The following is a 22,590-nucleotide window of genomic DNA, read 5'->3' on the forward strand; positions in this document are numbered from 1 at the left end:
AACATGTATTTAAAGCTTAAATATTTAAACATGTAGAGGAATCTGTATATTTAAAACATAAACCTATATATTTAATTTTCAGTTGAGAGATGGCAATAAGAGGTAACCTATCAACCTCCATACTATTGCTAAAAGTCATGCTCTACCCTAGAGATACAAATAAGTGGTATTTTATAAAGATTTATTAATTTTCCAATTCTAAATTTTTTTTAAAAGTGAGAGCTTAGCTGACTTTGTATCAAAAGTGCATGGTGTCACCCTTGACACATACAACAATTTTAACAGCCAACATCTAAAACAGCCTAGATACTCTTCCTTAACTTTGCCACAAAAGATCAAGTAAAAGTTCTGCTTTCTATAACAAGTGCTCTTCAAATTTCACTGAAGAGAAAAAGCTGAATAAAAGTACACTCTCACTCTGGGGTTTTAGGAACATCAGCTCCTACAGTTTCAAGCTTTATCCTCTTGGATATATCGAGGTCATCACAACCCACTTGTTCTTTGATACAAGCAAAACCCCATGCTGGAAGCAACTGCAGAACTACAAAAAGACAGCTGTATGCCATTCAATTTTCTGGGCCATGTTTCTCCATGGTACGGAGAAAAATAATTTCTTTTTTTAGCCTAAAAGCAAGCACAGTTCTCCTCATCTTCCATCATTCAACCAATTATCTTTCTTCCTTTAACAAGGCCAGATTTTTACTTGTATCCATGTAAGAAGCTTGGGTTCTTTACACAGAGAAGACAAAGCAAAAAATGTTGTGACACTCTCATATAATGGAAATGTCCAATTAAAAAAAATTACCACTACATCAAGAGTATTAAAGTCACAGACATAGAGAACAGGCTGGTGGTTGCCAAGGGGTAGGAGAGGTGGAAGAGAGGATTGGGAGTTTGGAATGATTAGCAGATGCAAACTATTCTATATAGAATGGAGACATCAGTACAGGGAACTATATTCAATATCCTGTAATAAACCATAATGGAAAAGAATATGAAAAAAAATGTATGTGTGTGTATATACATATATATATAATGTATAACTGCATCACTTTGCTAGACAGTAGAAACTAACCCAACATTATACTTCAACCAAAGAAAAAAGCATTAAAGAAAAACATACTTTACCTCTAAAGAGAACAAACTTAAAACTAAAGAAACAGAGAATAACTGTAAGGCGTAAACCATATTACAAGATCATTTTGCAATCTGTCTATTGCAATATATCTATGTCTAAATGCGTTAGGAAGCAAGTTCATGTGAAAGCAAGACATGGAATATAATTGCCTTTAGGTCAATATTTGTCAGAGAAGGCCTAAGCATTTACTGATAAGCAGCTCTCAGTATAAACAAGAGCCTGGCATCTGTTAGTTCAACAAAGGAGCACTATAACTCTGGGAAGCTGTGCCTTCTGGGGGTGTGTGGGCTTGAAAGGCATCTTCTAGAGCAGAGATTTCTGAATGTCCAGTAACAGCTGAAGAAAGGAAAAAGGTTAGCCCTGCCTCAACCTCCCCACCAGGGCCCCCTAACCTTGGGAGCAGGTCAGTCTCCAACATCTTTTTTCTCCCCTGCCCCAACTCTATCCTCATCACCTCCATCCAGAGGTATAGAGCTGATGCTGAGATGAGGGGCTGGCCACATTCTCAGGGTAATCTGGAGGAGCCAGGCCAGCCCACCGCCGTAACTGACAGGACTATGTGGGCAGAAATGAACCACCTGGGCTGCGATGGGACCCAAGACAGCTGCAGCTCCCAGAGGAGGTACCCAAAGCAGCTGTGAAAGTATCTGTCCTCCTTGACACCCACCCCCACCAAAATGTCCCTTGCACTGAATACTGGAAACTGTGCCTGGCAATCCCAGCTTTAAAGTCGATCTCTTGGGTGAAAGAAGTCAGGCACAAGCAGTTCTTAGGTTCCCTTTGAACCGAGGAAACCTGACCTCCTGAAGGCCTGCCAAAGAAAGCAGCCTGAATGTCAAGTTAAGGCTTGTGATTAAGAACCTGAGTCCTAACTCGACAGGGTGTGTGCAGGGCATGGGGAGGAGGGCGGGCAAACAAGTACTACTGAATAAAGAACATGAGGCCTGCACCTTGGTTTTCACTTTCATTAGAACGTTTTTTATTTCCCTGAGTACATCTGTCCCTTTATTAACATGTATATTCAAAGGCAGAATGATGCTTACAAACCAACAAATAAATGTGGGAGAGTACTTAAGATTACAGAGGTCACTCAGTTCTTTATAAAAGGAATGCTTTATTACAGTCTATAATTATGTAATATCTTCAAAAATAGAAATGTTTTATTGCTTTGCGTTTCTACATGCTTCTCTAATAAGATTATGTTTAACTTATGCCCCCTAGAATGATAAAGAATTACTGCAAAGCATATAAAAATGCTAAACATTTTAAGTACAGCTGCTTTAATGACACAATGCCCAGGAACTGAAGGAAATTAACAATGGCCACAAAAGTGAAAGTTAAAAGTGTTAGTTGCTCAGCTGTATCCAACTCTTTGCAACCCTACGGACTGGCTGTCAGGCTCCTCTGTCCATGAAATTCTCCAGGTAAGAATACTGGAATGGGTTGCCATTCCCTTCTCCAGGGGATTTTCCCGATCTAGGGATTGAACCCAGGTCTTCTGCATTGCAGGCAGATTCTTTACAATCTGAGCCACCAAGGAAGCCCCAACAATGGCCGTGTGCTATGTGCTAAGTCACTTCTGTTGTGTCTGACTCTTTGCGATCCTATGAACCACAGCCAGGCTGGCCATAGTTGCTTCCAAAAAGAAAAAAAAGTGGGGGGCTATGGGACTGCCTGAGAGCTGCTAACTGTTCCCACTGTTCCCACTGCTCACTATTCTCATTCCCACTGGAATGAGCCTCAGTAGGAACAACAATTCCTCAAAGGGAGTCCAGGTTTCCATAGGCAGCAGCAGGAGGTGAGGACACGCCTCCCTCCCAGCTCTCTCTTGCCTCCATCTCTGTCTCTTCCCTACAATAGCCATCTCAAGACTGCATTTACAGATGCAAAATTTCTTTTTTTTTTCCTGCCCTGAGTCTTCATTGCTGCTCTTAGGCTTTCAGTAGTTGCAAAGAGTGAGGCCTTTTGCAGTACACGGGCTTCTCATTGTGGTGGCTTCTCTTCTTATGGAGCATGGGATGTAGAGCGTGGGCTCAGTGGGCTCAGTAGTTGTGGCCCAGGGGCTTAGTTGCTCCTTGGCATGCGGGATCTTCCCAGACCACGGATTGAACCCATGTCTCCTTCATTGGCAGGCAGATTCTTATCCACTGTGCCACCAGGGAAGTCCCAGACCCAGGGTTTTTTGCCATATGGGTATCAAAATAGTTCACGCATCCGCAGTTCCCACAACGTTTCACAGGCAAGATTCCTTACACTGGAGACTTGATATTATTAAATAAATCAGCTCCACTGAGGCAAATCTATGTCTGCAACAAATTAATTTAAAATGAGATCTCTCTACCTGATCCCAGGTGCCTCAGTGGTAAAGAATCCTCCTGCCAATGCAGGAGAATCCGAGATGCGGGTTCAATCCCTGGTTCGGGAAGACGCCCTGAAGGAGGGCACAGCAACCCACTCCAGTGTTCTTGCCTGGAGAATCCCATGGACAGAGGAGCCTGGCAGGCTGCAGTCCACAGGGTCTCAAAGAGTCAGACAAGACAGAAGCGACTGAGAATGCACCTACTGAGAGTTGGTAAATATTGCATAGAAACTACATGATCCTAGGGGGGCTCTCTAAGCCCCCTACATATCAAACCCTCTCACCAGGAAAACAGAAGAGGAAGAGAACATCTACAGAGAGCTGAGGCGAGGGTAGGAAGAGGCATTCACCACCCACCTCTGCTTGGCTGGAGCCAAGACCGCACCAAATTAATGTTTTAGCATCATTGCCACATAAATGTTCTTTCTATGCACATAGTACTAGTCAAAAAGAATTAAGAATTTCAAATTCTTCCAAAACTGGAAGACTAAAACCATCCCCAGCTTGTCCTCTGTACCCTTTCATTCACCTTTTGCAAACTCGAAAGAAAGGATAGCAGAAGTGCCACTCTTTTGTGCAGGATGCACCTGCGGAGGACACAACAACATTTGAAACAAATGTTCAGTGTGGAAACTATGGGTGCAACGTACTGCTGTTAACGGCAACATGAACACACATGAAAAATTCCCCCAAATAGCATTTCACTGTCAAAAGCAAGAGGGTGGCTGGGCAGACAGGCAAGTTGGTCAGGAGAAGCAGGAGAGTCAGAGAGCACAGGGGTTCCTGAAGCTCTCACCCAGTAACAGCACCCAGAACCCGAGTGGAAGGGGCCACCCACCCAGAGGCCCCTCCCTCAGCTCAGGGAGCTGGAGCTCCTGCTGGTGGCCAACGTGTCATATCTAGTCCAAGGTGGAAGTGACAATATGACAAAGGTCCATATCCTGGCACAGCAACAGACTAGAACTGCAACTAACCACTTCCTTTAATTCCTTTCTTTTTTTAATTTATTGAAGTATATTTGATTTACAATGTGTTAATTTCTGCTGCATAGCAAAGTGACTCAGTTATACATATACATATATACATTCTTTTTCATATTCTTTGCCATTATGGTTTATCACAGGATACTGAATATAATTACCTGCTATACAGTAGGACCTTCAGTTCAGTTCAGTTCAGTCGCTTAGTCGTGTCTGACTCTTTGTGACACCATGGACTATAGCACGCCAGGCTTCCCTGTCCATCACCAACTCCTGAGCTTGCTCAAACTCATGTCCATCGAGTCAGTGATGCCATCCAACCATCTTATCCTCTGTTCTCCCCTTCTCCTCCTGCCTTCAATCTTTCCTAGCATCAGGGGCTTTTACAGTGAGTCAGTTCTTTGCATCAGGTGGCCAAAGTAGTGGAGCTTCAGCTTCAGCATCAGTCTTTCCAATGAATATTCAGGACTGATTTCCTTTAGGATGGACTTGTTTGATCTTCTTGCAGTCCAAGGGACTCTCAAGAGTCTTCTCCAACACCACAGTTCAAAAGCATCAGTTCTTTGGCACTCAGTTTTCTTTATGGTTCAACTCTCACATCCATACATGACCACTGGAAAAACCATAGCTTTGACTAGATGGACCTTTGTTGGCAAAGTAACGTCTCTGCTTTTTAATAAACTGTCTAGGTTGGTCATAGCTTTTCTTCCAAGGAACAAGAGTCTTTTAATTTCATGGCTGCAGTCACCATTTTCAGTGATTTGGGAGCCCAAGAAAATAAAGTCAGCCACTGTTTCCATTGTTTCCCCATCTATTTGCCATGAAGTGATGGGACCAGCTGCCATGATCTTAGTTTTTTGAATGTTGAGTTTAAAGCCAACTTTTTCATTCTCCTCTTTCACTTTCAAGAGACTCTTTAGTTCCTCTTTGCTTTCTGCCATAAGGGTGGTATCATCTGCATATCTGATGTTGTTGATATTTCTCCTGGCAATCTTGATTCCAGCTTGTGCTTCATCCAGCCCAGCATTTGTCATGATGTACTCTGCATATAAGTTAAATAAACAGGGTGCCAATATACACAGCCTTGACATACTCCTTTCCCAATTTGGAACCAGTCCATTTTCCATGACCAGTGCTAACTGTTCCTTCTTGACCTGCACACAGATTTCTCAGGAGGAAGGTAAGGTGGTCTGGTATTCCCATCTCTTGAAGAATTTCCCACAGTTTGTTATGATCCACACAGTCAAAGGCTTTACTGTAGTCAATGAAGCAGATGTTTTTTTGGAATTCTCTTGAGTTTTCTACGATCCAAGGGACCTTAGTGTTTATCTATTTTATATACAGTAGTGTGTGTCTGCTAATCCCAAATTCATAATTTATCCCTCCCCCATGCCCTTACCCTGTGGTAACCATGAGTTTGTTCTCTATGTCTGTGACTCTGTTTCTGTTTCATAAATAAGCTCATCTGTGCCATATTCTGGATTCCACATATAAGTGATATCACATGATATTTGTCTTTCTCTGACTCACTTCACTTAGATGATCATCTCCAGGTCCATCCGTGCTGCTTCCAATGGCAATATTTCATTCTTTTTATGGCTGAGTAATTATGTACATATACTACATCTTCTTTATCCATTCCTCTGTCCACGGACATTTAGATTGCTTCCACTTCTTGGCTATTGTGAATAATGCTGCTATGAACATTGAGGTGCTATTAAGTTTTAAGAATTATGTAGCCTTTGAGTGTTCCTAACTTTGCTGAGACTCCACACAGAGAAACACAAATAGGTCAACTACTAAAGTATGATTTCTGAAAATTCCCAATTAATAATTTGAAATAATTTTTTCTATGCTTTGAGTCACTATACACACACCAATGGGGGCAGAGGGGATCTAAATTAGCTACACAATAGCAATGACATTAATAATAAATAAACAAACTAGGAAATCTGTTTTCAGGGCTTTTTTTAAATCCCTACATAAAAAAAAATTTAATTCTAGTAAGAAACATAAAACATCTCAAATAAACCCACGACATCCCTTAAGTAAAAGTGAAACAGAAAAAGAGCAACAAAACCTCTGGGTTGCACAGTATGTCCCACACGGAGAAAGACAGAGAAGAAAAAGGAGAAAATGGAAATTAGGTAGAATAAAAAGACACCAAAAGGGAAGGAGAACGGAAAGGCAAAGAGGAACGACAGAAAACTCAGAGAAACAACTACGCACGCGCACACCCAAACTGAGGGGAACAGACCGACCGACTCGGGATTTAACGTTTGCGCAGCACTGGATTGTAGAAAATAATCAAAGTGACCTACTACACTTTGTTTTCTGTTTGTTTTTTTTATATTGAATGAAAGATTCTTTAAATTCTAGAGTGCTTCACAGTTTTCAGAAGTTTCACACATGATTTCACATAATCCCACATTAACCTTTCTCCCTTACCCCTACATTGCCCTTCTCTGCTCCCTCTCCCCAGTGCTAAACACTAGTTTGTTCTCTGTATCTGTGAGTCTGCTTCGTTTTTGTTTTACTTACTAGTTTGTTGCAATTTTTAGATTTCACATATAAGTGATTATCATACAGCATTTATCTTTCTCTGACTTATTTCCGTTAGCATAATGCCTTCCAGGCATCCGTCTGTACTGCTACAAATGGCAAAATTTCATTCTTTTTATGACTGAGTAGTATTCTGTTGTATATATACCCCACATCTTCTTTATCCATTGTCTGTCAATGGACACTTTGGTCGCTTCCCTACCTTGCCAATTGGAAACACTGCTGCTGTGAACACTGGAAACCTAGTACCTTGCCTTGTAAACAATGTTGCTACGAACAGGAGGGACCCAGCACACTCTGAAAAGTTGGCTGTTTCATCATAGGTCACTGCTTTTCAAATTTAACAGCAATGTTGCCATTGTGAAGAGAATAATCAGACTAGGAAAATGTCATCAGACCTTCATGGGCAGTGACCACAGGCCCAGCCAGAGGTCACTGCAGGGCAGCAAGGTGCCCAGCCCTGGAGTCTCTAATCGGGGCTAAAAAGAGGCAGGAAGTTTGGGAAGGGACTGTCATGAAGGGAAAAATAAAAGCCAAGGGAAATCTGCCATGTTATCTTCGTGTGTGTTATGTGTTCAGTCACTCAGGCATGTCCAACTCTTTGCAGCCCCAAAGATGGTAGCCCCCAGGCTCCTCTCTCCATGGGATTTTCATTTTCCAGGCAAGAATACTGAGGCAGGTTGCCATTTCTTACTCCAGGGGATCTTCCCAATGCAGGGGTTGAACCCACGTCTTACGCTTCCTACATTGATGGGCAGATTCTTTACCACTGCGTCTACCTTTACTGTTAGTCAAAATCTTCACTGAATGCCTGAAGCAGCGAATAGTAAGTAACCACCTACTGAAAAATCACCAGAGCAGCTGACTGGAAGGTCAACAGTGACCCAGCTGGCTGACTCTCCAGTGAGGGGACTGCCATTCTGGAGGGAAAACATTTCTCAAGAGACTATTTGACAAATTCAGATGTGCCATAAATCAATCCTGCAGCTGAGATCCTCCATGAAGAAAAGGGAGTGCTCACAACTTCAGATGTGCCCTGAGAAATTGCTGGTATAAAAAAAAAAAAAAAAAATCACAGCTTTACTATGATTTGGCTCTAATGTCAACTCGAGGCTAAATTGCTTCTGTGGTCCTCATTCCACCTGGAGAATGTATCATGCTTTCATTTCACAGATATTTAATAAGTACTTATTCCCCACAAGGTTCTTACACATTCAAGTGAATTATTGCTTACAGACTTGAGCACCTTGAAGGTCAAACTCTAGGATAGGACTATTAAAATACATTGTGCATTAAAAGCATCATAACCAAAACCAGTGACCTACACAGGACTGGTGCATCCAGTTATTCTCCCTTGCCTTGCTTTCTTCTCTCATTTTACAAATAGGCACAAAGGTCAAAACAGCATCCTCTCTGTCTGGAAGCAAAAAACAACACTCAGTGCAGGCAAGCAAATCACCAAGGTAATCCAGATTTCCCTTTAAAACACCATCTTGCTTCTCAAAATGGCAGTCTCCATTTGTATTTTAAAAAAACCAAAACACACACACATTTGACCCTTCTCAAAGGCCCAAATCCATAGCATCTGCCCTGTTCCTTCTCCTCAACTCCCTCCCGATCTTGGAGTTTGAATCTCTCAGCATTATCCATAATTGGGCCTCATCAGCAAAGCCATTATCTACTGTTTCCCTTCAATCTACCTGGCCTCTCCAGAGCCTGTGAAAGTTACACTCCCTATCCTGCACCTTCCTCTCCCAGCCCTGAAATCTTCAAATTCCATGTTCTGTTCTACTTTTGTTCCTGGGCTGTCTCAGCAACTTAATAGCTTCAAATATTACATGTGCTAATATGGAAGTAACATGCTAATAATTAACAGCTACAAATGATCACATGCTCTCCTGCCCAGCTCCTTCTCTTAGAGATCCATAGTTCACCCCTAACCCAGCCACACCGACATCCCACAAGGACCTGGTGGTGGTTTTAAAACATGTGCACACATCTATTGTATGCACCCTCTTCCCACCAAAAGTGGTGTCTAACTCTCCCTCCTTGAATCTGGGCTGACCCTTGTGACACATTCCTAACAGAACAAGGAGGAAGTGACTCCACATGACTTTGAGGCTAGGTCATACAAAGCCACATAGCCCCTGCCAGCCTCTCTCTTAGGACTGATGGGTTGGGAGCACTGGGGTAATGTAAGAAGCCTGCTATGGGGCATCCTGAGGGGGCCTGCTGCTGCATCAACAGCATGGTCTCCAGCTAAAAACAGGCAAGCAAATCACCATCCTCAAACAGGTAATGCTGTTTCCACCAGAGACCATGGGGATTGAACCAGGTGGGTGAGGAAGCCTTCAGATGAGCCCTGCCTCATGCTACAAGCCTCCCAGCTGGGCTGAGTGGAGGAGAGACAAGGTGTCCCCACCAAGCCCTGCCCACGTACAGGTCTGTAACTATCAAAAAAAAAAAAATGCTATTGTTTTAAACCACTAGGTGTGGGGATGGTCTGTTATACAACTTTAGACAAATGGAACAGACCTCAGATGTAACACACAACCCAAATGAAATTCCCTCTCTCCCTTGCCTCTGGTCCCTTTCCAAGTCCATGCTGTCTGAAAAGCCCAAAGGCTTTTCTTTATTCTCTGCTCTGCTTTATTCTCAGATCCTCGCCCTTCACATCTGACCCTTTCTACCCAAAGATCCCTCAGGAATCCAGCACCCCCCACCGCTGGCATGAAACACAGTGACACCCCTTGCTTGGTTAGCTAGTCCCTTCTACATAGCTGCCAAAACGTTACTCTAAAACCAAACTCCCACCTGCCACCACCAGCCTCTTGCTCTACAGCACAGTCCTGAATCTTGATGACAGCTCACACACCCCTAGTGACCACCGTGAACTCCAGTCACAGGGAATTTCTGAGCATCTTTTTGCCTTTCATGCCTCTGCACCTTTGCACATACTGAAGCTTCTTCCCAAATCCTCTTCCGCACCCTTCCTTCTCTTACCTCTTACCAGGATTCCTACTTTGCCTTCAAGTTCAAAGGTTACTTGAGGTTAGATTCCTGTCCTGACGACCAGCCAGAGTTCCTCATTTCCTTTTCAGTCAGTCAGCCAGTCCTTACAACCTCCACTTCACACAGTGGCCGAATTCTCTGTATGTTTCTCCAGCCTGGCCTGTGAGGGCAGGCATCATATCATGTGTGCGTGCATACTCAATCACTTCAGTCGTGTCTGACTCTCTGTGACCCTAAGGACTGCAGCCTGCCAGGCTCCTCTGGCCATGGGATTCCCCAGGCAAGAATACTGGAGTGGGTTGCCATGCCCTCCTCCACGGGATCTTCCCAACCCAAGGACTGAACCCACATCTCCTGTGTCTTCTGCACTGCAGGTGTACTCCTGACTGCTGAGCCACCAGGCAAGCCTGCCTCATATCATAATTGTCTCCAAATAAATGAAATGTTTAATTTGAATCGGAAATCAGCAAATTAGCATTCTACAGAAATACAAACACTTCGTTTGAGAATTAGTATCTATTGAGCCCCCATGCCAGTCACAGATTTTTACTTAAATTTCACAAATAGTTGAGGTATAATCAGCCTCAAAGAGGTTGAGTGACTTATCCAGTGTCTCATGACCAGAAAACGATGAAAACCAATTTTCAACCCAGACATACCTTCGGCTCTAGCATTCTTTACCCTGAATATTTTCAACCGGTTCTGGTGCCTGAGGACAGACCACATTCTGGGGTAGATACCAGTCTGAGTGCTCCCTCCCCCGTGGTAGCTACCACAGAATGGCATCATTTTGAACAACACCTTTCATTATACTTTTAGGTAGCATAAGGACAGGAACACTATGGCCAAATAATTCGGATTTAAAACCCAGCTCTGTCTGTGTCAAGCTTTGTGCCCCTGGAAAAGTTATTACTCCATTTTCTCACATCTTGTTTCTTCATTTGTAAAACAAGGATGTGGCTCACAGATTTGCTCTAAACATTTTCAAAATGAAACATGAAAAACATTTAGAACAGAATCTGGTATACGGAAAACCCTGAGCAGATGTTGTTGCTGGTATTAGTGGTAGTAGTGGTATTACTAAAAGTTGCCCAGTAAAACCCCAGCTAGAAAACTTAGGTTATTATAATGCAGAGCTTGAAGTGGTGTCCCTTCAGATTCCAATTCTGTTTTAATTTGTTGGAAGGAAAATATTTCTAAAAAGTGTGAAGTGTTCCCAGCCCTTTAAACTGATTTGCAAATGTAGCTGAAACTGTTCTTGGCCACCAGTTACCCTTTGAGAAACAACAGGTGTGGGACAAAGGTTTTGTAACAATCTCCACATCTAGCAGAGAATGGGGAAGTCGTGATCTCTCAGCTTCTGTTTCCTCATATATAAAACAAAAATGATATCAATCCTATTACCTTGCATTAGGAAAGACTGAATTGAAATAATACGAAGAAAACTTAGAAGGAGTTGTGCAAAAAGCAGGTAGAATCATCATCATTCCCACTGCTAATAAACTGATATACCAAAAGTGATATACTCAGTATATACCAAAATGGAAAGTTGGTCATCAATTTGCTAAAATGCTCCAGCCAGCAGAAATGTTTGCATTTTCCCTCTTTATATAATTTTCATTCTGTTAACTAGTAGCAAACCCTTTCCGCCACTGTCAACATCTCCACTGCCCTTCTCAATTTAACTGAAAGAAAACTAAAATGTATCAACACCATCTGTGCCTCTTAAATTCAGGATACATTAGAAGCAAATAACTACTTTTGATGAAATAGCATAGAAAACATTTAAGAAAGTTACTTAGTGAGCACTACATCCAACTTCCTTTGGAGAATAAACATTTAATCAGCACTGTCTCCTCCTCTACTTGTAAATGTATACATAAATACTCTTATGTGTACACTTGAGAAGTAAAGTACCAATTTGGCTTCTATTTACAGATCAGACTTTCAGTGATTATGTATAAAACTAAAAGCACATTTGGAACAGGTATTCTTGGAACAGGTATTCTTGTCTCCCTGACAAACTATTATCTTTCCCTGTTAACTGTTTCTATCTAATCCCATGTGACTCTATATACGCTAGAAATCTTTCTAATGAATATTTGTACAATAGGACAAACATTTATGGAGTACCAACCATGTACACACTTGAATGAGAGTCTGGAATACAAACAGAACAGTCTCCTACTGACACTTCATTTCTAACCAAGTACAAATCTTAATGGGTTGGATAAACTGCTATCTTTATTCCTACAGCCCTATTCATTACACCATAAGCTCCTTTACCACACCACAATGCCTCCAAAAAGCTCAGAATACAAGGGGTGAAGTTTAATCCTATTAAGTAAATTCTCAATCCAAAACTTTATATGGTGATGTTTTATATCATTTTTAAGCTGACATTTACATTTGCATAGCTGTAACATGAAGTACAGTCACCATGCCTATAAGCCAAAGCATGGAAACTAATAGTCCTACCTAGAACCACTACTTTCAGTATTGATTACAAAAGCATCTAAAGAGAAGACATAAACACAGAGAAAAAAGTACTGAAGGCAACTGAGAGCCATGACAGTTACTCTAAAAACTGTCACCAAGAAAACATCTGCTCTTCATAATGTCTTCTGTTAGAAAAATAACATGAAACATAACCAAAACCAAAATAGAAAAAATAAATATTTTCCGCAAAACACAAAGGTTTACTATGAACAGGGGAGAAGGGTGGCAGCAGAAGAAGGCAAAGACACAATTTTAAAGTAAAGGAGAGGACTTCCCTGGTGGCTCAATGGTAAAGAATCCGCCTGCCAATGCAGGGGACATGGGTTTGATTCCTGGTCTGGGAAGAGTCCATGCGCTTTGGGGCAGCTGAACCCGTGCTCTCAAGCCTGTGAGCCACAACAACTGAGCCTGTGCACACAACTGCTGAAGACCGCGCACCCAGAACCCAGGCTCCACAACAAGAGAAGCCTCTGCAATGAGAAGCCTGCACACCACAGAGAGTGGCCCCTGCTCGCCACACCTAGAGAAAGCCCACACGCAGCAACGAAGACCCAGTGCAGCCAAAAAATAAGTCAATTTAAATTTTTTAATTTAATAAAATAAAAAGATATTAAAACAATGAAGGAACAACCAATGTCCAAAGGGGAACACAATGGCTAATATCATCTACAGCCTCTTAGACGGTGGAAAACGTTTAAATGAAAAGAGATGGCATTTTTTTTACCTATAAGCTTTCTAATTCTTTTTTTTCCCCAAAGCAATGACATCTGTGCAGAAAAAGAAACAACCAAGAGTGACAAAGGCATTTACAGAATGGGAGGAAAATATGTGTAAACCACATATCTCATAAGGCCTAAGTATCCAGAATACATTAATAATTCATAATCCAATCATAGACATTTCTCCAAAGAAGACATAAAGATGACCGAGAAGCACTCAACATCACTCATCATCAGGAAAATGCAAATCACAACCACAATGAGATATTATCTCAGCTCAATTAGGAAGGCCCCTATCAAAAATGAAAAGTATAGCTAAAGATATGGAAAAATTAGAACCACAGAGGCTCCCTCTCTCTGCAGGTGTTTGGTCCCTACAATGTTCTCTCTAAAATAACTTGGTGAGAATGTAAAATGGTATGGCCACAATGGAAAACAGGAGAGAAATTCACAAACCAAACAAAACAAAACACCTAAGAACAGAACTACCATCAGATCAGATCAGGTCAGTCACTCAGTCGTGTCCGACTCTTTGCAACCCCGTGAATCGCAGCACACCAGGCCTCCCTGTTCATCACCAATTCCCGGAGTTCACTCAGACTCACGTCCATCGAGTCAGTGATGCCATCCAGCCATCTCATCCTCTGGTGTCCCCTTCTCCTCCTGCCCCCAATCCATCCTAGCATCAGAGTCTTTTCCAATGAGTCAATTCTTCACATGAGGTGGCCAAAGTACTGGAGTTTCAGCTTCAGCATCATTCCTTCCAAAGAAATCCCAGGGCTGATCTCCTTCAGAATGGACTGGTTGGATCTTGCAGTCCAAGGGACTGTCAAGAGTTTTCTCCAACACCACAGTTCAAAAGCATCAATTCTTCGGCGCTCAGCTTTCTTTATAGTCCAACTCTCACGTCCATACATGACCACTGCAAAAACCATAGCCTTGACTAGACGAACCTTTGTTGGCAAAGTATTGTCTCTGCTTTTCAATATGCTATCTAGGTTGGTCATAACTTTCCTTCCAAGGAGTAAGCGTCTTTTAATTTCATGGCTGCAGTCACCATCTGCAGTGATTTTGGAGCCCCCAAAAATAAAGTCTGACACTGTTTCCCCATCTATTTCCCATGAAGTGATGGGACCAGATGCCATGATCTTCGTTTTCTGAATGTTGAGCTTTAAGCCAACTTTTTCACTCTCCACTTTCACTTTCATCAAGAGGCTTTTGAGTTCCTCTTCACTTTCTGCCATAAGGGTGGTGTCATCTGCATATCTGAGGTTATTGATATTTCTCCTGGCAATCTTGATTCCAGCTTGTGTTTCTTCCATAGAAACCAGCAATTTTACTTCTGGGTATTGAGGATTTCAGAACAAGTCTCCCTCAAACTACCACTTTGGAATTGTGACTATTTTGAGCTGACGGCAATCAAAATCCAGCAGACTGAGGAAAACCTTTTATTTCTCCCTTACCTGTCTAAAAGAATTTAGATAGAGTATCTGGTCCAGGAAGGGAACTATCACAAGAGATTACTACAAATAGTCCAGGTGAGGTGGGGTGAACTGCGGGCAGCTGGACTGGGGCTAGAGATCAAAGTCCTCTCTGGGCCCCATCGTCCTGCAGGGAATGGAAAACACTTTACCAAACCTTCTCTCCATCTTTCTGTGAATTGTCTTTCTCACCTTTCAAGACCCAGAACCCTATCCCTTTTCTCCATAGCTCAGAGTGTCATGTAAGTCTCAACTGGCTAAATGCCTGAGGGTCTCATATTCTTGTAGGACCCCCGAACATATGCAACTAAATTTGGTTTTCTCCTGTTAGTCTCCCCTATGTTAATTTAATTATTAGACAAGCCAAAGAACTAAGAAGGGTAGGGAAAATAAACATTCCTTTCCTACAGTATATACCCAAGAGTGGAAAACAGGACATAAAAGAGAATTTGCACACCCATGATCACAACAGCCAAGAGGAGGGAGCAACCTAAATGTCCAGTGAAGGATGAACAAAGAAAATAAAAGATGATAAAGAAAATGTGGCATACATACACACTAGAATGTTATATAGCCTTAAAAAAGATAGAAATCCTACAATATGCAATGACATGGATGAACCTTAAAGACATTATGCCAGGTGAAATAAGTCATAAAAAGACAAATACTGCATGATTCCACTTTAATGATCTATCTAAAGTAATCAAACTCACTGAAGCAGTAAAGAGAATAGTGGATACCAGGGGCTGTAGAGAAAAAAAAAATGTGTGTTGCTCAGTGGGTCCAGGGTTTCAGTCTTCAAAATGAAAAGGTTCTAGAGATGTGTTACACAATAAAGTACATAGAGTTAACAATACTATCCTATACACTTAAATACAGTTGTGATAATACATTTCTTGTCATGCATTTTTACTACAATAAAAAAGCAGTAATAATTATGTTTCCCAGAAAGCAATTTGGCCAAAGGCATGAAAAACCTAAGCATATTCACATCCTTTGTCCTGTCTCAAGAAATTTATCTTAAAACACTTTCTCTTTAAAGTATTATAATAGCTAAAATAAAAAGCAATCTATATTCCCACACACACACACAAAAAAAAAACAGTTAAACATCAAATGCTGAGAGTACAGTCATCAAAAAATACAGTTTGAAGATACTTTTTTCAATGGTACATTAAAATTCTTATTATCTAGTAGTATCCAAAATGCAATATAAAATTGTATATATAGTATGTACAATATAACTATGACGAACATATACTGGAATATTCAATAAAGAAAAAAACAAGGGAACAGGTCTAATAAAAAAAAAAGAGAGAGAGAAAGGGAAATGAGGAGGATAGAGAACAGGGGAAGGGAAGAAAGCTATATCAACTACATTTCTGTTGGATTTGCATCCAGACCAAGTTGATTCTAATGTTCATTTGGAAATAAAATCTGGCAGAAACAGCTAGAAAAACATCTAGTAATAAAAAGAAAAATAGAGTGATCAGGAGAGACTAGTCCTTCCAGACATTTTAACATGTTATGAAACCACAATAATTTAAACAGTTTAGTTGCTAGGACAGAATAGGGGGAAAGAAAAGAATACAGAAATTTAGCACTGACAGCAGCAGTGTTTCAAAGACCCATTCGTGAGTGAATGGTGCTGGACAACTGAGGAGCCAACTGAGTTGGGAAGGAGGTTAAGATTCATAACTCACATTTTTTAATCAAAATAAACTCCAGATGGATGAAAGATTTAAAGGTAAAAAATAAAAACATAAATTCAAAGTGAGGATAGCATCTCTATGAACGATTCAAAAGCTTGAAGCTATTAAATGAAAACTGCCATCAACTAATATTTCTGCTCAGAAAAAAAATCACCAGAAAGTCAAAAAAGGAACAACAAACTAGGAAAAAATATAATAGCAATTCATGTCATGAAGAAATCAAGAAGAAAAGGATAAAACAATAGAAAAAACTGGCAAGGTATATGATCAGACATGTCCCAGAAAATGAATATAGATAGATCTCAAACATATCAAAAGAAGTATAATGGCCTTCATATTAAGAAAAATATATAATAAACACAGTCTGCGAAACATCTTCCCCCCCACAAGAGAAGCAAAGATGAAAAATGTGACAACACCCTGGCCACATGATAGAGAGAAGCAGATGCTCACACATAGCTGGTGGATTATAACTGGCACCACTTCTATGGAGCAGAATCTAGCACTATCAAAATTGAACAGTCACATTCTTCTAAGAATTCTTCCTACAGATACACCAGCACATTTAATCAAACAATTTGCATACATATTTATTTGCTGCAGCTTTGTTTTAATAGCAAAATATTAGGGGAAACCTAAATGTCCCTCAATAGGGAACAGGTATCATCTGTTATGGTACATAACATGGTACATCTAAAAATAGACATCTACAAATAGCCCTGAAAAATGAAACAACTCTATATAACATTGTGTTGAATGATCTCTAAAATATATACTGTTAGTATATACAGTATATATAGAAATATAGAAGATAGGTGTGAAATAATTTGTGCACTACAGCTTATACAACACACACACTAATACTGTACATATTTAAATATAAGTGTGTATACCTACATAAGTAGAATCTCTCTGGGTGGATGGAGAAGAAACTGTTAATAATGGTGACATCACTACCCAAGAGAAATAGCCAAGGAGACAGGAATGGAAGGGAGATTTAACATTTTGCAACCTTTTAATCATTCTGAACTCCATCATGTGCATTAATTACCTGGTCACACTAGTCAAAATGATGCTGCAGAAGGGTATTTTAAAATACTGAGTTTTAAAGAAGAGGCAAGATACAAGATGACATATTCAATAAGAGATTATTTTGTGATTTGTTTAAAAGGACAGCTATATGGATGGATACAAACCAACATGCTAACAGTGATTTTCCAGAATAGGATTATAGGTGGTTTTATGTTCTTTCTCTCCATGTGTATTTTCTGATTTTTCTAAAATGAACAATTCCAAAAAAATAAATAAAATAAAATAAAATGAACAATTCCTCTCAGCTACCAAGAAGTATTTTTAATTCAAACATTTTTTAACTTGCACTAGACATTAAATCCCTTGATCCCTTGGACATTTATTCTAATGAAAATACACTGCTAAGATTATGGTTTCTGGTACCCACCCAGTTTAAATAAAATCTGGGAGAGTCTCAGAAGAGAGATTGTAAAACAGTCAACAATTAAACAGAAATAATTAAACCTACAAGGAAAATAAAACAATGTGAGCCTCCAATACAAGGACCAGCAGGAGCACAGAAGGTCAGGGGACTTGGGTGTTCTCTTCAGTTGGGAACCTTGAGTGTATTTGCTTTTATTGTGTACATAGATTATTCTGTTTTGAGATCTCACTGATGGATCACAACCCCTCCTACCACTTAGCTCTCCCCTAGGGACCAAGCAGACTGCTGCATAGAAACAGATGCAGGAAGTGAATGCAAGTTAACAAAGACCTTATCACCATATGGAAAGCAAGACTTGACCAAAGAAACCATGATGCTGAGTGACTCACACCCAGAGATCTGTGAGCAGACCCTCAAAGCTGTTACCTATTCATTTCTACATTTGTTTTATCTGTAAATCAACAACACCTCACCATTTTGTTATTTTGAAGGCATAATTACCAGGCTGAAATTATAGTGACCTATTATTGTGTCACTGTTTCATTGCAGCTTCCCCTTTCCCCAGTTGCTTCGACCATAGCAGCCTTCCCCTACCCCCTTAAGATAAAAAGCTGTGGTGGTGTTTTAATTCAAACACAGATAAAATGCTTAGTGGCTAGGTGACTGTCAATATAATGGTGCTAAACTACAAGTTATTACTAATATAAGAGAGTGTGTGCCTGTGCACGTGTATGTGCACACGTGCTTAATTATGTCTGACTCTTTGCAACCCCATGGACTGTAGCCCTCCAGGCTCCTCTGTCCATGGAATTTTCCAGGTAAGAATATGGAGTGGGTTGCCATTTGCTCCTCCAGGGGATGTTCCCAACCCAGGGACCCAACCCACGTCTAGTGTCTCCCGCATTGGCAGGCAGATTATTTACCACTGTGCCACCTGGGAAGCCAATATAAGAGAGTACTCGAGCACGATTATCTATTCAGCCCCATAAAAGGCAGTCAGGAGTTTTTTTACATGGTGTTTTTTTTACACAGTTAGCAGGCCGCTGCACTTTCAAGGTGGGAAATGGCACACACGTTGAGTGTGCTGAACCCATAGAAGCTCCTAAGAGGCAGTATGTTGTTTATGGTGAATTTTAAATCATCTGATGTTGACTGCTCTCAACATAAGCAGAGTACTGTATACAGAGTCTGGGTATGGGGGAGGGCACGAAAAATAGGCAAATCTCAGACTGATACTGAAAAGCATTCAGAGTACAGCGCTGAAAATAAAACTGTTCATTTCAAAACATTATAGCTCTATTCAATAAAATCAGTAGCAAAGGCTAGATTTTGACAACTTCATATAAGAAGGAACAGATAAGGAGACATTTCATTCTTGAATGCAGAGACATGCATTCAAGACAAGTAGTAGGCCATTTAATTTTGTATCTAGAGGATTTTATTTTCCTGGCCACGCTGTGCAGCATGTGGGATCTTAGTTCCCCAACCAAGGCTTCCCTTCATTGGGAGCACAGAATCTTAACCACAGTACCACCAGAGAAGTCCCTAGAGTATTTTTTAAAGGGACAAACACAACAAAATCCACATATGTTAAAAAAGTAAGTTAAATCCTAAAATATTATGATTTGCTTTTAGGTACTTTGAAAAAAATCACAATTCAGCAGACAATCACAGATTTTGTATAAACCTTATTCCAGCCAACACACTTTGCTGGTGAACCTGCAAGTTAAAAATCCAGGTTCCCTTCTCACTTTCAGCCAGGAGTCTACATGGACTTGCTCAAGACTGAATTGTCTCCTCTGCTAGCTCAGAGAGCTGACAGATAAACTTACTCTCCACACCCACTGCAGTCTTATCAGCAACTTTGTCCATCCAACCAGAGTTCTGTTTCTTTAAAACACAGAGAAAAAGAACAGGAGGAAGTGGGAAGCAAGTAACCAACTCAGAGGTTTCAGGGGCTGGAAGGAGACTGGCCCTTGGGCACTTGCCTTTCATCTGAGGCAGTCAACAAACATTTCTAAAAAACTGTGTGCTGTGGGAACATAAAGATGAAAAGACAAAAAAGAGGCAGAAGGAACCCAAAGTATAAGGAAACGCCAAGTGGTTGTTAAGACTGCCAAGCTATGTAGCCTCAGTTGACCTTGCCCAGGCAGCTAGCTTGTCTTTCATTTAGAGTCTGGCGTCCAAGTTCTCCACTTTAAGAGGATGGACTTCCCTCGCCCTCTAAGAATGACAATTAAACGCAAGGAGTAACATGACTAACAAATATCTTTACCAAAGAATAACATCTGAAAATTAGAGACAGAAAAAGACTCCTCTTATAAACCAAGGGATTTATTAAACATGTCTTAGACACATATACACAAACACACACACAAACAGTAATCCTACAATAACCATATAAAGTGTATCAGCAAATTGGAATATTACAGAACTACTACTGGCCGTGATTCTTACCAGCCAAACTAGAATACAAAAATCTAATAAAATCAGTCACTCCATTCACCTGATTCAAACACTAATATTTCATCTACTTTGAGGAGTACCAAACATAGCCACATATTCTAAAAACATCATTATGTTAAATATCACAGTGTAAGACATACACATGTATGCATGCTCACATGCTGGACACCCTCACTACCCCCATGAAAATCCAGATAGAAAAATACTGACTTACGTGGTAGCCTCTAGGCCTTCTCCTAACAATAATACACCTGAGACCTGTGAGGAGCTTCCCGACTCAAACATGTAAATGTTTACCATGTACAAATCACCAGGTTACTCAACTGTGGACAAAAATGAAATATATGCTTCTAACTTCAAGAAGTTTGAAATCTAGACAATATGTGGACACGTGTATATATGTACATATATAATGTATGACATATATACTATAAACTACATATTGTATGGGGCTTCCCCATTGCTCAGCTGGTAAAGAATCTGCTTGCAGTGCTGGAGATCTAGGTTCGATTCCTGGGTGGGGAATATCCCTTGGAGAAGGAAATGGCAATTCACACCAGCATTCTTGCCTGGGAAACTGCATGGACAGATGACCCTGGCGGGCTACAGTTCATGGGGTGGCAAAGAGTTGGATACAACGGTGCACACATGTACATACTGTATCAAATGAATGTAAGATGAGATTAATTTGAGGAGTTGAGAGAAAGGAAAAGCTGGAAGGCTCCAAAAATCCTATTTTACAACTGACCAGAAGTAAACTACAAAACAGTATACATGGAATATGGTTTGACTTAAATGAAAACTCGTATGCATGAAGGCAGATACTGGAGAGTAGTACATAAAAAAAAAATTTGTGTTAAGACTCAAAATAGTAATAATTCCTATCCCCACTTCCCCAAATTAACCTCAATACTGTTACTTTTTTTTAGCCTTTATATGTATATATTTAAAAGCTTGCCGCGAACCTGTGTTATGGTTAGTGTGGTTACTGTGTTACTATCAGTAAAGATTTCTAGGATGTGGCAATATTTAAATCTGAAAACCTAGTTCTACTATGCCACATCGCTCTTAAATAATGTTTACTGGAAGTAATTTCCCTTGAGATACTATTTTCAGAAACAAGTGCAGCCAAAGCTAGAGTAATCAGACTAAGGTTTTGTGTTGGAGGGGTTTCACCTTTGATGGATAAAAGAGGACCCTCGCTACGAAAAATTCCCCGCCTCCAAACAAACCTAGAGACACTGCTCCACAATTGGGGGATGTTAAATGTTTGCAACCAAAACCAACGCCACGGGCTCAAATGCCACCAAAAATCCTAACCACGTTAAGGAGAGAGCAGAAAGTCTTCACGTGTGGCTGGGAGGGCTTCACGCGCCCCTCGTGCGGGGCCAAACGACCCACCGTCCTCAGTCCCTCAGTTTCCACCGGTCCCAGACCGAGGTGAGCAGGGCTCCCGGGCACCGCTTTCACCAAAGCGCCTCTCCATCCGCCGCCCCGGCTCCGAACGCCTGGCGCCGGCCCTCCGCCGCCTCCCAGAACCTTCTCTATCTTTCCCGTCCTCTCTGCTGTCTCCAACACCCGCGCACCCTCGCGCGGTCCCATCCGCCCCCTCCGGCCGCCGGTTCCCGGCAGCCCGGCCCCACCAGGACCTGGGATCCGGCTCCGGGGACGCAACTGGCGGCTCCAGCACCGCAGGCTCCGCACATGCCCGGGTGCCAGGCCGCGCGCCGCCGCACCCCGGACCCGGGCCCCCAGCCGCGCCGCGCCGGGCCCCGCGCCCACCCCGGAAGCGCCCGCGCCCTCACCTTGCTCGCTGCGGTCCATGTCTCCCTCCCGCCGGCAGCCCGTCCCCGCTCGGCCCGCCCGCCCGCCGCGCAGCGCTCCTCCCGTCCTCCGCCCGCTGCTCCCGGGAAGTCCCCTCCCCCGGAGGCGTCGGGCGCGGTGGCGCCGCCCGCGCGAGGTGGGGAGCGCTTTCCCGGGGCGTCACCCAACCACCTGACCCCGCGGGCCGGTGCGCTCCGCCGCGTCGGCGCAGGAGGAGGACCGGCGGGCGGTGCCGGGCGGCGGGGCGGGGAGGGCCGGGTGAGCGCAGGCTGCAACACGCCCTGTAGGAGAGGGGAAGGCGGGGACGGCCAAGACGCGGCAGCACCGTGGAGGCTGCGTGGGGACCGCGTGGAGACAGGGATGGCGTTACGTCGCACCCTCA

The 22,590-nt window shown here is 42.0% G+C and overlaps 1 protein-coding gene across 3 annotated transcripts in view; it reads right to left on the reverse strand.

The window, feature by feature from the left end:
• Positions 1 to 22,367, reverse strand: part of TPD52 (tumor protein D52) — a 130,543-nt gene extending 108,176 nt beyond the window's left edge. The window contains exon 1 of one of the 3 annotated variants that reach the window (XM_061439062.1): positions 22,190 to 22,367. In XM_061439062.1, coding sequence (XP_061295046.1) covers positions 22,190 to 22,208 — 19 coding nt within the window. In that variant the 5' untranslated portion in view covers positions 22,209 to 22,367. The remainder of the gene's footprint in view (positions 1 to 22,189) is intronic. The other 2 variants (XM_061439063.1, XM_061439064.1) reach the window with 2 other exon arrangements.
• Between the last annotated feature and the right edge of the window lie 223 nt (positions 22,368 to 22,590).

Source organism: Bos javanicus, chromosome 14 (assembly GCF_032452875.1).
Source record: "Bos javanicus breed banteng chromosome 14, ARS-OSU_banteng_1.0, whole genome shotgun sequence".
In the NCBI taxonomy this organism is placed as follows: domain Eukaryota; kingdom Metazoa; phylum Chordata; class Mammalia; order Artiodactyla; family Bovidae; genus Bos; species Bos javanicus.